The 18,351-nt window shown below is 24.3% G+C and overlaps 1 protein-coding gene across 3 annotated transcripts in view; it reads left to right on the forward strand.

Moving 5' to 3' along the window:
* The window catches only part of LOC102674833 (SAM and SH3 domain-containing protein 1-like), a 487,706-nt gene that overhangs the window by 383,265 nt on the left and 86,090 nt on the right, over positions 1-18,351 (forward strand). For all 3 annotated transcript variants that reach the window (XM_006617353.2, XM_006617352.2, XM_006617354.2), the window contains exons 2-3: positions 9,700-9,888; positions 12,162-12,322. In XM_006617353.2, coding sequence (XP_006617416.1) covers positions 9,700-9,888; positions 12,162-12,322 — 350 coding nt within the window. The remainder of the gene's footprint in view (positions 1-9,699; positions 9,889-12,161; positions 12,323-18,351) is intronic.

Here is an 18,351-nt window from a genome sequence, read left to right on the forward strand (position 1 = left end):
CCGTCCTCTATCCTATACCAAGAGAATCCCCCTCAGGCCGCCCAATTATCGTGAAACGCCTACCTACTACTTCGCGCTTCGGGCTTAAGCAAATGAAAAGCGATGCTTGTCCGTAGACAATACGGCCGGCGATAAATCTTGGCGAGTGTAAAAAAAAAAAAAAGAAAAATCGTTGTTGCTTCCAAATTTTCTTTTTGCATTTTTCTCCTTTTTGCCGTTCTTCGTTTTTTTTTTTTTTTTTTTTTTTTGAGAACGAGGAGAGAAGGAGTGTGATCATAGAATGTGGATGTGTATTTCGAATTGTGGATAATTGAACAAGGGGATGATATTGTAACAATAAAAAAAAAAATACGATTCTTTCATTCGAGATTTTGTTTTCGAATGAATTATATTTGAGAGAATTAAGAAAATTAGAAATACAAATAGGTTTTTTTTTAATTGTAAGAGTTAATTATTTTATGTATAAATGAGTATAAAATATAAAAATTTTATAGCTTCTCAAAAACTAATTTTTAAATAAAAAAAAAGAAATTATTTTACAAACTAAAAATTTTATAATGGTAAAATGAATTCTTTTATCTTCTATGCAAGTAATAAAGATACAGATATAATAAAGATATATTTGGAGAAAAAAAATTAAATAAAAGGAAATGAATAAAAATTTATATTCTGCATTTTTTAAATTTAATTAAAACAATACAATATATAATTTTTTCTGGTTAAAACAACTATTGTTCAGTTGTTTTAAATGTAATGTGATCGTAATTTACATCTTTTTTTCGTGCCAATCTCATCCTTCCATTTAACTCTCAATTCCAAACTTGTATTGGAACGCAAATAGGCGACAGTTGAAGAATTTGTGTAGGATTGAATCGGCCCAAATTTAACAGAAACACTATTTCGAGCACTCGCTGGCGATGAAACTTTTTCAAAGCGAATCAATCTACAACCTACGTGCATAACGATCGAGCAAAATTGCGAAAAGAGGAAATTTAGAGAAACTTAGGCAAAAGTAGCAAAAGGGAGCGACGAATCGATTCGAAAAAGAAGGAAGGTAAAGTCGGTCGTCTAAGACTACGGCGGTTAAACTCCGCGAAGAAGTAGTAAATGGTGAGGGAAATCTTGACTTTTCAATTTTCTTCCATTCTCTTCTATATATCATTCTCTTCTATATAATCTTTTAGCAATCAGTTGAACTAAATGATTACGATATGTCAATAGAATTTATTCTCGTTCGAAATTGTTGAGAACAATGTTTTAATTATATATTTTTATGAATAACAAACCTATCTCCATAGAATGATAACTCTATTCCAATTTTGTATCAGAATATTTTTATTTATTAAATTATTATATTATATTGATTAAATTAGTGATATCAAGGATAATTTTAAATGCTATTTCACAAAATCGATGCAGAGATTTTTAAGTAAGAATAATTTTTCTTTTTTTTTAAACAACTACAATGATATTTAGTTATTTAATAAAGTATGAAATAATTACATAACGAATTTTATTGTTGGTTTTTGTCTGTTATTTTTTAAAAACAGTCATATGGAAGAGGTGGGATATGACATTTTCATCCTCAATAGCGATTGACGTGTCATAAACCCATGTCACAGCTCACGAGCAATTCGTAGGCGTGAGGGTCGCTTCCCCTTGAGCCTAGTCCCCTCATTTATCTACACCATCCTCTTGCTAATCTCTCAGTTATCAACATGGGCAAATGTTCGGGCTGTTAGCCACGTCAGCATCTATTTTTTCACAATTTTATATATATTGACATGAGGTTCAATAGAGATTTCAACTACTGTTCTCACTTGATATTATATATACGATATTTTTGATATCGAAGCAGATAATCATTATTTGCATGAGATATCGCAAAAATATAGGAAAAAATCAACAAGATGATAATTTTATGCGAAAAAAATAAAGCAAAAACATAAAGTAATATTTTATCGTTTAAAGCTTCCTTTTTGAGTTAATCAAGCTTGAAAATTGAATGTGAAGCATCACACTTGAATTTGAATAATTTTTTGATTGGACATGTGCAAACGATCGAGAAGTTCTTCATTCGTGAAAATCAACTTTAAACATATTCAATCGAGGACTCTTCAGACTATGAAGAATTTTAAATTCGATTCTTTTTGAGAATGTTCAAATGAAAAGAAGTGTTATTCTACATTTTTAACTCGCATTATATGCAAGACTTTACACATCGTAACCGTTTTAATTTTGATGATCTTGTGAAGCATACTTGAAAAATCATAGAAGAAATAAAAATAAAATTTTGAAGTTATGTACGACAAATACTTATTCTTTATTATTTATGTGACATTTAACTAATATAGATTATTATAAATATTATTAATATGAATAAAAAACTTAAAATATAATCAAATGTACATAGACAAGACAAAGATAAAATTATTTAAATAAAGTGAAATAAAATGAATTCCTCTAATAAAAAATTAATAATATTCATATGAAATAATAAGTTTTCAAGTTATTTTATTTTTTTTTATTTGCATTACGATTACTGAGATATCTTGTATAACCATTAATTACTCACCAGTGTTTACAATTTTGATTACTAACGTGGCGTTGGTGTCCAATAGGTAAATTTACTCAATTACGGTCTGTACTGGAATACAGTACACTTACAAATCCAAGCAAACCAACGTAGTGTAATTAGAAATTCAGGTGGATCTACTGTAATATAATATTAAATTCTACCGTGGTATAATTAATTTCAGTTTCATTTTACATAAATACTAAATTCTATTGTAATATAATTAATTTTAATTTCACTTTACGTAAATAGATTTTATCACTATTAAAAAATAAATAAAATTTTGTCACTTATTTTCAGTCACTAAGTTGATATTGATATCAAATATAAATTTAAGTAAATCTTATTTAATCTAAATAAATCCTAAATATAATTTCAATATAATTTATTGCAATATAAATTCTATTATATATAATATAATTAATTTTAGTTTCACTTTATATAAATTATCATTAATAAATTATAAATAATATCATTTTAAGAAAGTTTTAAGAAAGTACTTAAGTATTAAATTGGAAGATTTGTTTATTTTAAAACAAAATCAAGTTATGATATATCATATTTATAGTGAAAAATAAAATAGATAATATTCAGTTTTGATAAATGAAAAATTAGTATTATTTTATATATTTATATCATTATTTTTTTTATTTAGCGTCAAGGAATTATATAATATTCTTTTTTCTTTTCTTACAAAATTCCTTAAGTGATAAAATCATTGAAAATACAGACAATATTAATTTTTGAAATTAGACACATTTTAATTTTTGAAATTAAATTTTTAAACAATATTATTTATAACATAATTTAATATTTCAAAAAGAAACCAAGAATAAATAAAAATATAAATTTATCACTTATCATTATTGCAGAAATTAATCCCTCAAGCATAATAAAAATAAATCTCATCCATTATTTAATTCTTATAAATCAGAAAAAAAAAGAAGAAAATTAAAAGAAAAGTAGAATGAAATCAAATTTCAATTGTTTCATACTCTTCGTTAAAAAGACAATATTTACAATCATAAAAAGAGGACAGCTCAAACCCCTTTATCTCTTTTAACATCGAGTCGCCGCTTAAAGGATCGTTTCGAAAAATATCCTTTCAAAGGTATCGAATAACCGGGCAACAGTTCTTCCCTTAAAAAGGAGAAGTATCGAACGATAAACTCGTCAAAGACTGTTCAAATAGCACATCGATGTGAAGCAGAATTGAATCTGGTCGTGTCCCGGGAAGATCATCCGGTTTGATAAACGAAATGCTTTAATCACCCCTCGATTATCCGTTCATGGATGAAATTTTAATTTACGGAGGGGGTTGAGCAAAGTTCTGAAGAGTTACCCCCGGAAAATTCGCTCGCTTTATGTACTCGCGCCTCGAAAACTTTCGGTTTGACCGTTAAGCCCCCACGAAGAAGAAGAACGATAGGGAAGTGGATAAGGGGTAAAGGGGGAAAAGAAAGGGGAATGGAAGAAAGGGGTGGAATGGGATGAGAAGTGAGGAGGAGTAACGAGCAATGGGCACGTCGTATCAAACTGGTGGATTGGAATTCTAATTAATACCCGTGGATTATGGATAAAGATGTAAAAGGAGTGGGACGTGAAATAGGAAGGAAAGATGATTATGGAAGTGTGATTCATTCTGTCTCTTTCAATTCCTCACGTCCTTCCCCTTTTTAACATTTTCCCATTTTTCGATTATCCTTTTGCATGAAACGGTGTCTCTTCAATATTCTGCTTTCTTTGAAAAGTTAAAAATAATACGTTATACGATATATTTATATAAAAATAAGAATAATTAGAGCATTGTATTTGTGTACTTTTTTTTTATCGTTCAAACAGTGAAATTCGTATACGTTCTTCTGAGTAATTTTAAATTTATTTCATGCTTTATTTTATAATTTATTTTTATATTTTTACCATATGTATTTATTATAAAAAAATTATTCTAATTAAGATTCTAATTATTCTAATTATTCTAATTAAATTAGAAATAGTTTGAAAGAAGAATATAAAGTTTACAATTTCAAAGATGATAGAATCAAATAAGAATCGAAATCCCATCATAATTTTTTCATTTTATATTCTTTATTAATCCAGAAATTCTTCGTCGATTTCCTGAAATGGAATACCATGGAATAACAGTACTATATTTACACTGTGGAATTTCTTTTTTTTATTTTTTTTTATTTTTCGATACTGACAATACTGCAACAATTTTTTTTTTATTGGACCCTGTCACTGATATTCTTCTTTATTATTATTTAGACTTTTACGATCGTATGATTCGTGGTTTATACATAGCAACAACTTCACCGCAGTTGTTTCCAATCAATAATTCAATAATTCCTTTTCCTGTTATTTTTAATTACATAGAATCTGGAACAAATCTAGTAATCAAATATAGCTTTTCTGCGAAAAAAATAATTTTATTATAAATGGAATAAGATGTTTCGTGACCTTTTGAAAAAATAGCAAATCAATAGATTTTTAAAAGAAGTGTTGTAATTTTACATATTATCTTTTTCAAAACTTTTCTTTTAATTTTATCTTAATTTATTCCTTCAAAAGATGTCGAGATATTCTGTTTCACTCGCGACGATAGTTAGAAACAGAAATGCCTACTAAAATTGTCGCTGCACATGAACCAAGAGTGATATGATCGTAAAATTTAACCAATACAGAATACTGTCATCTACACAACCCAATAAAAATTGCTGTAATGTTTCTGACATAGAAAAACGAAAAACATTTTACGATCTTTTTGTATATTCGTACATTGGTGAATATCCTGAATTTCTTTGAATTTTTGAGGGCGAAACAAACACAAAAATTGATATACAAAAATTAAGACTCATTTATGCTACAAGCAATTAAAATTTACATTAGATGAAGCGAGAAAGAAACGAAGTGTGATAGTAGTATATAAAGATAGTATGATTTTGTTCTCTTTTTTCGTCAAACACAAATTTCAATTGCTTGCAATAAGTTTTAATCGACAATTTTTTATATCAACTATATTAATGTTTATACAATCTTATAAATAATTACGAATTATAAATTTTCTGGAAATCTTAATTTCTATTCATTTTCTATCTTTTCAAAGAAAATAATAATAACAATTTAAAATGTATTAAATGCATTAAGATTAAATAATATATAATAGCAATAAAGTTATTTTAATTGCACTGAATTCAGTTCATTTAATCTTTTATAACGATAAATATTAGAATTTTATTTAATATTTTATATTATATTATATTATATTTTATATTATATTTTTTATTTTATATTTTCCAAAAATGAAATTATTTCTCTATACATATATATACATATATATTATATTTTAAATTAAAATTAAAAAATTATTCCTTTTTTCTAAAGAAAAGAAAGATTTTCATTTTCATCAATATTTTCAATGTTATCAGGATTAAATGAAATCGTCGGTTAAATAGAAATTTAAAATATCGATAATTTTTAAGAAACACTAGAATAAATTGTACTATCGTAAAAATCTCGACATTTGACACTCTTGTATTTGACGAGTTCATTCCAGTCTGGATTCATTGAATGTCTGTAAGCCAATATGTATTGCACGGTACCGGTGCATGCTCTGCAGATCCCATTGTATGCATTATTGACACCTGCGTTTATCTGACAGTACAGTTACGATCATAAATATTGAAGAGGGTAGATCTTGATATTTCGATCTGTCGTTTTGATTGATTCAACGTGCAAGCTCGAAACTACTTATACAATGCTGCATTTGTATCGAATACTTTTATTTCGAATAGTAATTTGATTTTTAATATCGAACAAACGCATTTGAAGAGAATTTTAAAATTGAAATTTTACAATTGACGCTTTAAAATTGAAACTTTTATTAATAATTAATATCTTCTTTTTTTTTTTATTTTATTTTATTTACTTTCATATTTTGCTTCACGATGAAAAAGATATCGATTTCAAATAATTTGCATTTACATTTTTCCAATTAATAAAAATTCAATATGCACAAAAATAAAACAATTATTGTAAATGTATATTGAATTTTTATTTAATAATAATAAAATAAATGACGCGAATAAAATACCATTGAAAAGGATTAAATGACAGAATTAAGAATAAAGAATAAAAATGGATCATCAAGAATAAAAATGGAAATTATTAAAATGTTAAAAAATAAAAATTATTATTATTGTTTTAGAATTAGTTTATTAGAATTATATTTTAAAGATAATGTTATAATTATTGAAATACAAATATCAATATCGTATCACAGAATATTTAATTGCACATGAAAAATTAAATATAATTTTCTCAAGTATGATTTTATAAATATTTTATTTTTCTTTTTAAAATGTTTTTACAAAAATATCTTTTATGTATTTTTTTTGAAACATTTTTATATTATATTATTTGATTTGATTTATTTTGTATAACAAATGTAGATTCTATGCTATAAGAACTGAAAAACTTTAGATAAATAGATTTTATTTTTGAACAAGTGTAACTCAATTATAATAATTTATTGTACTCTTTATTGTACTTAGAAATTAATCAAATTTTATAAATTTTGAAATTTTTTTTTTAAAATGAAGATAAAGAAAAATATCATCTTTAAACCATTTATACATTCCTTTGATATTTAAAATAGAAGCATCACTTTATTTATTTTGATCTTGAAGTATATCAAAATCATCATTCAAATAACTTTTTTCAATTTTCGAATTATGTAAAAAAATATTTTTAATAATTAATATATATATTTAATACTATATGCTTTTTAAGCATTTAGCTTAAGTTCAAGTTAAGTTGGATTTATAACGCCTGAAGGATCATCATAGTAGCTTTATTTATCTTATCTCTTGAGTATGAAATACCCAAAAGATGGCACCCTAGATTAATATTGGCAATATCAACGTCATTTTGATAGTATTTTGCAGGACATTCAAGAGATAGGGTAAATAGAAGTAAAATATCCCGCAGGCATTAATATGGATTAACTTTGGATTGGTTTGAATAGGAAACTTCACTTTACACAAATAAATTTATATAAAGTTTATCTTTCCAATTGATACAATGCAAATAATAATATACTGAATAATACATAATTAAATAATATAAAATATATATAATTGTTTGTTCGATTGTTTTTTGTAATAAATATAATATTTAATATAATTTGTATAATTTTTTATTTTTAAACAATAAAAAAAATTTGTATAAACATATATTTGACTTGTTTTCGAATGAATTTCTTCTTAACACACTATATCTGCTTATAAATGGCGTTCGAAATGATTTGTGCATTCCAACACAATTTCAAAAAGAAATTTTATTTATTGTTTTAATTTTCCTATTTTTTTCAAATTATTATTTTGTAGATTATTTTTTGAAAACTTTGTTCAATACTATTAATAATATTTATGCGTATTTTTTTAATAATTTCTACTTTTCAATAAAATTATTGCAATATAAAATTTACTATAGATAATTCGAATACAAGATCGAATATAGGACATATGTTTACACGATTTTTTTTTGTTTTATTGTTTTCATATATAGAATTGTCTTAGGAAAAATGTTATACAAAGTAATGACGCATTTATCAACAGCAAACACATTCGAACTTTCGAGATCCCTTAATACTTACAAATCGTATTTAAATGTAGGATATATCTAAGATAAAATGGTAGAATATCTGCCAGTCTGCAAGGTAGCCGGGCATATGGATGGCAACGCTCGGAGTGTAAATAAAAGGAGACTCACGCCAGACAAAGTATTCTCCTTCATCTCTTTTCCCGCGTTTTCAGTTCCTCTTCCCGTCTTTCTCTCTTTCTTAAACTTATGAAAGGAAAGAGCGTAGCTAGGCCCTTCAATGGACGGTACCAAGCCAAATCGAGAGCCAGCAAAAGTGGAATTGTGAAATATTAATGCGACTTCCTACAGCGTTGTACGTTGATCCTCTACTCTTCTCCTTCTTTTTACCCACTCTTCTTCTCCCACTGTTTCTTTTTATATCTTCTCTGTTTCTCTTCTTTCATCCGTGCTTTAAACATTTTCCACCGCTCTCTGCGCACAGCTATCTTTTCTCCCTTATCGTATAACATGCCGACACACGAAACAACGAATATCCACGTGCGAGCGATATACATCTTCAAGAAGCTACGCCCGAAGAAATGAATTCGTAAATCGATCTAGATTAGGGAAAGGGGAAAATGGATGTTCTTAATGTTTTGGGAATGTAATTGAAGTAAGAACTCTCTTCTTCAACAATTCGTTGATTATTAAATTTTAAAGAAACAAGTGTATGATTTAATCTATAAATTATATTGTTTTAAATAACGTATCATTTTTATTTTGTAATTTTGTGTAGAACTTTTGTAGATAACTTTTGTGAAATAGAGTTGAGATATTATTTCAAGTAAAATATCATTTATTTCATAATTATTTGAAGTAATAAATATTTCTATTAATTTGAAATAATATTTTAAAAAATGTTATTTATATTATTATTATATTATGGAATTAGCTTGTATCATATAATGTAATTCCATTTGTTTGGAATTATTTTTACGATTGTTTTGCTAAATTCGAAACAAAAGAATTATGAAATAATACATTATTTAGAATTATATTATACTATCAAATGAACCGATATTATCTATATTTTTGAATAACAAATTATTGACTTTTGTATATTCATTTATTGGTAAAAAAAAAAAAAATCATTTTTCTAATTTTTATAGCTATTTTTACTTCTCCACTAATACAATTTTTTCAATTTTCAAAATTATAAATTTCAATATAATCTTTGTAATCTTCAATATGTATATTTTCAAAATTTATATGACTTTTCTTCGTATTCTTTAATCTTTTCAATCGAATATAAATTACATCGTATAACATTTGAGCATTGATATATCTTCTCTTTATCGTCTATAAATATACGATCATATCATATTATCATCATTAATATCGATTATACTCGATATCATGTTTCACGAATCGAGTTAATCAGGATTTCGTGGAAATGAAATATATAGCAATTAATGTATCACATAGTTACATTTCAATGGCACCCTACTTGATGTTTCGTCTTTTTCGAATGGCTGCTTCAGGAAGGTGAGAGGGGATACTTAGAGGGGCTGGCTTCAAGGTATGCAGACCTCTTCAGAACGCATTACGGAGACGTCCTGGAACCGCTTGAGGAGCTACGCCGCCGTGAAACAAATGCTTCTCCCAGAATGCCCAACACTCAACTCACTACCAGTCATTCACAGCCCATTTACGTGCCCGGGAAATACTCGGTGAGTAAATCCGTCTTTTTCTTTCTTTTTCTTCTGATTTTCGCTTTGTCTTTTCTATTTATCTATTCTGTCTTCCTTCTTTCTCTCTCTCTTTTTTTTTATTTTTTTGTAAGAAAATTATTTTTTGTCTCTGATACGATAAAGAGCGTGAGTAAACAATATGCGATGAAATATTGTCAACATCTTATACACAATCAATTTCATTTTAAAATGTGAAATTTATATAGCTTTGAATTCGTTTTTTTTCAAATAGAAAAGTAAAAATAGTTTTATTTTGAAAAATTTGAAAAATTTAATTTGTTATAAAGATATAGAAATTTTTTGATTGAATCTACAATAGACAAAGATTGAAATCTACCCTTTATAATAACTTAAAATTTATTGTACGATTTTTTTTTTCTCAAAATTTTTATTGAACTTTAAATATTATGATTAAAAAATATTAAATTTTCATGGTTTTTTTTTTCAACTGAATACTGACTTACAATTAGATTCAGATTAATTATGCAGTGTTTGGATAATTATTTCTAATGACTTGACATGTTTAAAAGTATTTGTTTAAAAGTCATCCTAATTAATCTTTATTATTTGTTAGGAAGTCATTAGCAAAAAAGATTTAAATATGGCAGTTATTTTCAATAGTGAGATAGAAAATAATTAGATAGAGTACATATTTACTCTCAATTGTCATTTTAAAATGCTGACAGAATTGTATATATACAAACAATATTCCTTAATATTTATCATTTGTATTTTTATATCAAGAATTTTTACGCAATTATAACTTGATTAATTATTTAATTGAATTTAATTATATATTGAATTTCTAATATTTGAATTTGATACTGACATAAAAAAAAATATATTCTATTATTTTTTTATAATGTATATTAACTCAATAATTTATAGTACACTTTATTTTCATGATTATTTATATTACATATTGTATATTCCCTTAGAAATATAGAATATTTTTCTAGAAGTTTGAATGAGTTGCTATTATTAGAATAATTAGATATTTTAATATTTACATTCTAAGTTGTTCATTCTTTCAAAATAAAATGAATTAATAAGTGAAATATTATTATTTTCATTACTGTAAATCTATTCCATTAATATTTAATTAATAAAAATATATTCATGATACTACATATATTAAAGTCAAAATTATTGTAACTGATTCCACTTAATTGAATATAAAATTAAATATAAAAATTTTAGAATTAAATATAAAAATATTTTGTACAACTAGATAAAATATCTACTTACCATTATATTTATTGTATGTTTATTCTAATTAGTTAGATCATGATATATTATGTCATATTATTTAGTAATATAACTATAATAATTTTATATTATAAAAATGAAAAATAGAATATATTAAATGAAAAATGTTATATGAAAAAACAAAGATATATTTTTGAAGTAATTGTAAATTATAGTTAAATATATTAATAAATTTTATGGAAAGGAAATCAATTTTAAGTATTCAAATTTTATTTTTTGTTTGGGAAGATTTAGAGGTAAGTAGTTCACGAGAACTAAACACTTTCCATCGTGGAATTGAAAGTCCTCTGAGGGCAACTTGCCGAACTGGTTTAAAGGGGATTAACCGTGTAGATCCATTGATCCTGTTTCAAATCAGTTATTGTTCGGAGTTCTGGCTTTCCACCAGGTCAAATCGAATTTTCTATCGATTGTCGATTAAGTTTAATTCTTTTGAAGATTTATGATTTTTCAGAAATGAATGATTAAGCTTTTTATAACAAAACCATCGCATAATTTATCAAGATTGTCTATTTCGTTATTTGTCTTTCATTTGTACAATTTTAATAAAAAATTGTATAATCATCGCATAATTAATTATTATTGTTATTGCATACGAGATACGAGAGAATGTAAAGATAATATTTTTGCATAGAAAATGTAAAAATGTGTAAATAAAAAATTTTTAATTAGAAAGATGAAAAATATCTTTAATAAATATAATATTGTTGTATTTTAATCACAAATTTAACACGATTCTGAAAAATTTTCAAGAAGACAAAATTTATTCTGTTCTATATTTTAATTTCTAAACAGATCGCATTATTTCATTTATTTTTAAACAAAAGTCAAGAAAATTGCAAAAAATTTAACCTTCTTTAATTTTCTGCACAATTATCTTGTTCTCTTTGCAATAAATTTTAATTTCACGCAAGTAAGATTTCTTTCAATGGGGTAAAAGGTAAAAGAGATAAAAACCAAGAATGTTCTCTATTTTTGTTCAGCCCTCGAGCTGTCTCAGCGATAAGGAAGAGGACGAAATCTATGGCTTTGGATACGGTGTATTCAGCAGGCAAATGCTTCAACAACGACAACAGAAACTTGCTCTTGCCGCGCAAAATACCACTGCAGTGACACCTGGTGGACATCAACAACCTTATCAAAGGTAGGAACATTTAGAATTATCATATATTTATTTTACATTATTATGCTATTTTATATTATTATATAAATCAATTAATTTATAATATAAGCATTAATATAATAAATAATTTTATATATCCATTTCAATATATATTTATGTTATTATTTTCAAGATCATTAATTTCAATTCATACTTTGGATTATTATCTTATTGGAAAACATATTTATTTCATAATTCTATCTTTTATGCAAAAGTAAACAATTATTCTATAATTATTTCGAATATAATTGATAATCGTCAAAAATGACAAGTTTCCAATATCATATGCTACAGGTAGTTTCCATTATTCTCTACGAATAATTTGTTAATTCCTGACGATCTTTCATAAATCGAGAATTTATGAAACAGAAATTTATTTCAAAAATAACATTATAATTGATAATTAATCTTTCTTTAAAAGAACATAAAATATAAAATGAATATTGAATAATAAGAAAAGATTTTATTGGCGAAAAATTATTTTATATATTTAAAAAATAATATAAAAAAATTTTACATTATTTTAAATTATTTTAATACAATCTTAAATAAAAGTTTGAATTGAAAAAATTTATAAAATTAAAATTCATAAAGAGAATTATTATATCAAAACATTATCAAGTCTTAATAGAGTCTCCATGATTCTCTTCTCAAAATACATATCTGTTATGCCATTTATTATTATGAAAAATATCAATTTTTTATTTTATATATTTGTTTTAAAATTTTATTGCTGAAAGAAATCGATTAGCAAACTTAAAAAATATTCACTAATTATTCTTTTCTACGAAAACTTAAACTTAATCTAACCTAACTTCTTTGATAAATCTTAGATTCATTAATTGATTCATTAATTGAATCTAAGGATTTAAATTTTATATTTTGGTGGACAAAATTAACACATTCATAATAAAATAGTAAATAATATCAGCAATAATTATCAAAATTAAAAAAAATCAACATAAACTAAACATTTATATATAAATCGACTTTCATAAAGTACAACTAACAAAAATTATTAGATTTCATTATTTTCCAGGAGAATAATGTAGTAAGATATGTTAACTTACTTTCCCAATTGTATAGGGGTAAATTTTAAGTAAAATCGAAAATTGCGTATATTTGGGATCAATGTTTATACAGTAGAGCACATTCAATTACCAGGATGATCATCCAACCAACTAGTCACGAGTAATGCTTAACTGGTATGGCCTCTTTATTATACATAATTGCCCATTGTTAAGTGGTTTACCTGATCCGAAATAACATCTGCGCGCACCTTTACGCCGGCTGCTTGATATTTAATTGCTAATTAACCAACAGACTGCCGCGCATACTCCCCATTTTCCGTAGTTCCGGAATCCGTGAATAGAGAAAGAGACAAAGGAGGTCGTTATTAAATTCCATTATCTTGCCGCCGGCATTATCTGTTTTCGTGCACGCGCGAATAACCACGATCCTGGGCCTCTGATGCTGTATTATTCTCTTCTTGCCGCCACGATAACCGTGTTTTTGTGACTCTCTCAGCTACACTTACCTCAGGCAGTTCTCCGACTTTGCTAAACCGCGATAAGCTTGAACGATTTGCTCGTTGAAGATGCAAGACTTTATTTATAGTTCGTAAACATGTCGACGTTCATTGCAGAGTTAGGATTTATTGCGGAATAATTGTTTCTTTATTATTATTATTGTTTAAAATATAAATTGATTGTTTATTTCACTTAAATTGAGGCTTTAATTTTTATTTTAATTTTGGAGTTGTCAATTATAATTTGTATGTAGTAATATTCATTTGTTGCAACATAACTTAAAAATTATAATTTTGAAGAAAACGAATATGAATGTTCTGAGATTGAAAGATCTCGCATTAAAATGTTAAATTGAAAATTTACACAATTTCCAAAAAACGTATTTACAAATCTTATCAATAAAAGATAAGTAGTAATAATAATATTTGTATCAATTATTCAAAAATTGAAAATTGCAAATTTTTAATTGTATCATTGCAGAAAATAAACGATATATAAGTATCGTTTATATTTGGATACTTCATCAGTTTATAATTATATATCTTATAATCTATATCTAATAATATATATCTTATAATAATATATATATATTATAATAATTATGATAGGATTATTTTAAAGATTAAACCTCTACAGTCTCTTGACAAAAATTAGAATTAATCATAATTTTCAACATTATTTTGTATTTTTTGTAAAATTTAATAACATGAACATTATTTAATAATAATTTTTATTAATTACAATTTCTATTAATTATTGAATATATATATGCATTAATTTGATTTGATAGTTCTAGTATTAATATTTTCCTTGTAATGAATTATATTTCTAATAGTAGTTTCTAGAAATTACTTTATTGAAACTAATTTTTAGGTCAAGAGATAATTTTATTGAATGATAAAATGCAAAATAATAATTGTTAGTATTATTATTTATATTCTTTATGATAATTGTTGTACCAATTTAACATAATGTCGATAATAATATATGAAATAATTGAAGCATTTAGATATAGATAATATATAATAGAATAGAAGCTAATAGAAGCAATTTATTGCTTATCAAATTTATGTCAGATATTTTTAATTGCATTATTTTTATCTTATAATGAAGTTAGTTAGATATTTGCATTATCACAGATGAAGTAGAAACAAGAAAAAGATTAATAAATAGAAATATATTTAAAATATATTAATATAATAATTAAAATAAGTAAGTAGAAAAAGTCTAGAATATTTTAAATTTTCAATATTTTATTTTCAACATAAACTTATTTGTTATAATATATTTTATATATAGTTTTAATGTTTGTTCTTTTACAAATTTTTAAATTATAAAATTAAATAATTTTTGTATATTTAAAATATGCATTTTTCTTCATGCATGGTTCAAAAATAGTTATAACTTATTTATAAACTTTTTAATAAGAAATATTTTAATAAATCCTATATTAATTAGAAATTAAATAATTTCATAATAATTTTATGCTAAATATATTTATAATCTCTGTAAATAATATATTTTTATTCTGTATTCTTTTATTTTTTTTTATCCATTATTAAAAGATACAAAATTTATCAAAAAAATTTTGACTATTAATCTAAACTTTTAGTATAATATATTAATTTTATTATATAAATTAATTTAAGTTTAAATAAAAATAACAATAATTATTATATAAAATATTTAAAAAAAAACATTATTTATTTCATCATATTATTAATTCATCATATGCAATCTGTTGAATTATTTTTCATTTAAAATTAATTTGAATTTATGTTGTGGAAAAATTTTCACAACTGTTTATGTTTAAGCATATTTTTAATTTAAAGAATTAATGAAATATAAATCTACACGAATGTTATTTGGTACAATAATTATTATATAAGTGGGTATCGGAGTTTATCCAATTCCTGTGTGCAAGCAACACGTGAAATTAATTATTCGTGGTTTACGATCGACTGACGAGCATTTGACTGAATTAATTATACGCCTCTGTACCTTAGTTTCATGGATGTTGCATAATGCGTAATTATTATATGATAACTAAGTACACATCGATAACTTTATTGATCATGAAATTTACTAAGATTTTATAAGAATTAGAAAAATTAAAAAAAAATAAATAAAATAGATAGAATAGATTTTCGGTAATATATTATATTCGTATAAATATTTTATATTTTTTCTTTTATTTTTTAATCAATTTTAAAATTTTTTATTATCTTACAATTAGTAACTTAAGTTTAAAATTATTTTAAGAATTTAATTTTTTTTTTATAGAAAATAATTACAATATGATTTTATATTTTATAAATTTAATTACTATTGAAATATTAAAATTATTTTTCTTTTTTTACTCAATTAATAAATTAATTCTTTTAACTTTTCAAAGAAAACTCAATTTTGAAATAATTATTGCTAATTTTAAAGAATGATCGAATACTTTCTTGTAATATTGACTTTCATATTTTCTATCGCTAATTTATCACTGTGTTAATTTTATCTAATCCATGCGTATAATTTCTTTTTGCAATAAGCATAAATTAAAATCGTAAAAATATTCAGACGGTGAGAAAATTACATAAATTTTATATTTATATTTATACTAATACTTTTATTCAAGCTATAAAATAAATTGAATATTTTTACCATATTAACTTCCTCCATTATTTAATTTGTCGCTTATTATACGAAAATCTGTATACATCAAATAAATCAAATTTATATTTCTAAATATAATCAGTATTTTAATAATGTAATTTTAAAAATCAAAGAAATTTAATAATATTATAATATACAAATACACATACATAGAGCATAATTTCCGTTGCATCATGACATGTCCCAATATTAATGCGGATCAATTTTACATATGTAACTGCATATTACATGTAAAAGGTATCTAAAAACATCGTTCTTGATAGAATTTCCTGGCCACAAATGAGATATCGTCAGATATTCTATGGACGACCATCTGCTGTCGACGAAGTAATGATGGAAGCTGCGATTTATGCGTACATTCATCCGATATTACAAATGTATCGCGCGTGATTATACTCGAATCACGTTAATGCAGCATATTGAATACGTGCCGTTTCTATGTCCCTATCCGAGTGACCTTTACGCAATTCGCCATGCTACGTTGTTTCACTCTGGAAAAATGTATTATGCGCCGGATAAAATTCGTGCGATATTTCTCGTAATGCTCGTGACAATAATTGATGAGCTGTGAATCATAATAGTGTAAGTTCAATTGATGAAACGATTATAATTTCGTCGTTATTTTGAGTTATTTCAATGCAAATATTATTCGAAATGCAACATGAAAAACATATACAATATACAATGAAAAAAATTATTTTTTTATTTTTAATTTACGAATATATTTAACATATATTGTATAGTAAAATCTCCATTATCTGAATTAACATAGAGAACATTTGCAGTTATAAGAGAATTTTTGGAATTAATGGAACATAAGTTTTTTTTGAATTATTTTATATTTTATAAAAATAAACAGCATTTATATTTTTACTTTGCAATATTTTTAAACTTTTGGAGGATTTGAAAAATGCATCTTGCAAATAATTTTTAATTTCACTCTTATGTTTCTTAATGATCGTAAATTTTGTTGGAATATTCTATAGTTTTGCTTATTCTATAATTCTCTTTGCTTTCTAATTTTTAAAGTATTTTTCGATTTTTGAATAATTAATGCTAGGTAATTATATTTCGATATCGTCATATTATATAAACATATCCAACATCACGCTTCCGTGGTAAACAAAAGTGGATTTTGCTTATATTATTTAGATAGATAGACAATTATAATTTAATTATTTTCATATTTATTCATGCATGTTTTCTTTATTTAAAATAAAATATACTATATAAAATTTGAGACACTATTTTATTAATTTTATAATGAATAAAATATTGATAAACAAATGAAAATTAATTAATTTCAATTTATCTACATCTATCATTTCTTCCTTTTTTTTTTTGTGAATCAAGTGGCGGTGTGTAAAACTTGAAAATTCAATACTCCTTGAAAATTCATAATTTTTCTGGATCAGACAGTAAATTTCTCTTCTTATTAAAACTTTCACAAGGACACGTATAAAAACGAGGGAAAAGATTATATAAGTATGAAGCAATTAGAAAAAAAGAAGAATATTTCTTGGACTTTTTAGCACTGTTCGAAGTTTAAAGAACTTTTTATGATTTCCAGAATTTTAATTTAAGACATTAGACTTCTTGGATTGAGAATTTTTCATTTTAACTTTATAATGGAAAGTATTTGGAATTCCTTTGGTCTTTATAAATCACTTGGAATAATGTATTCTACAATTAGAATATAGAATAATTATATTTTTAATGCACGAGTGATTTTTATATTCAATTTCCAATAAAATTAATTTTTTTATTCAATAATTATATAAAAATTAATTTTTCTTTTCTAATCATTTTTTTTTTTTT

Source organism: Apis dorsata, unplaced genomic scaffold, assembly GCF_000469605.1.
Source record: "Apis dorsata unplaced genomic scaffold, Apis dorsata 1.3 scaffold_303, whole genome shotgun sequence".
NCBI lineage: Eukaryota > Metazoa > Arthropoda > Insecta > Hymenoptera > Apidae > Apis > Apis dorsata.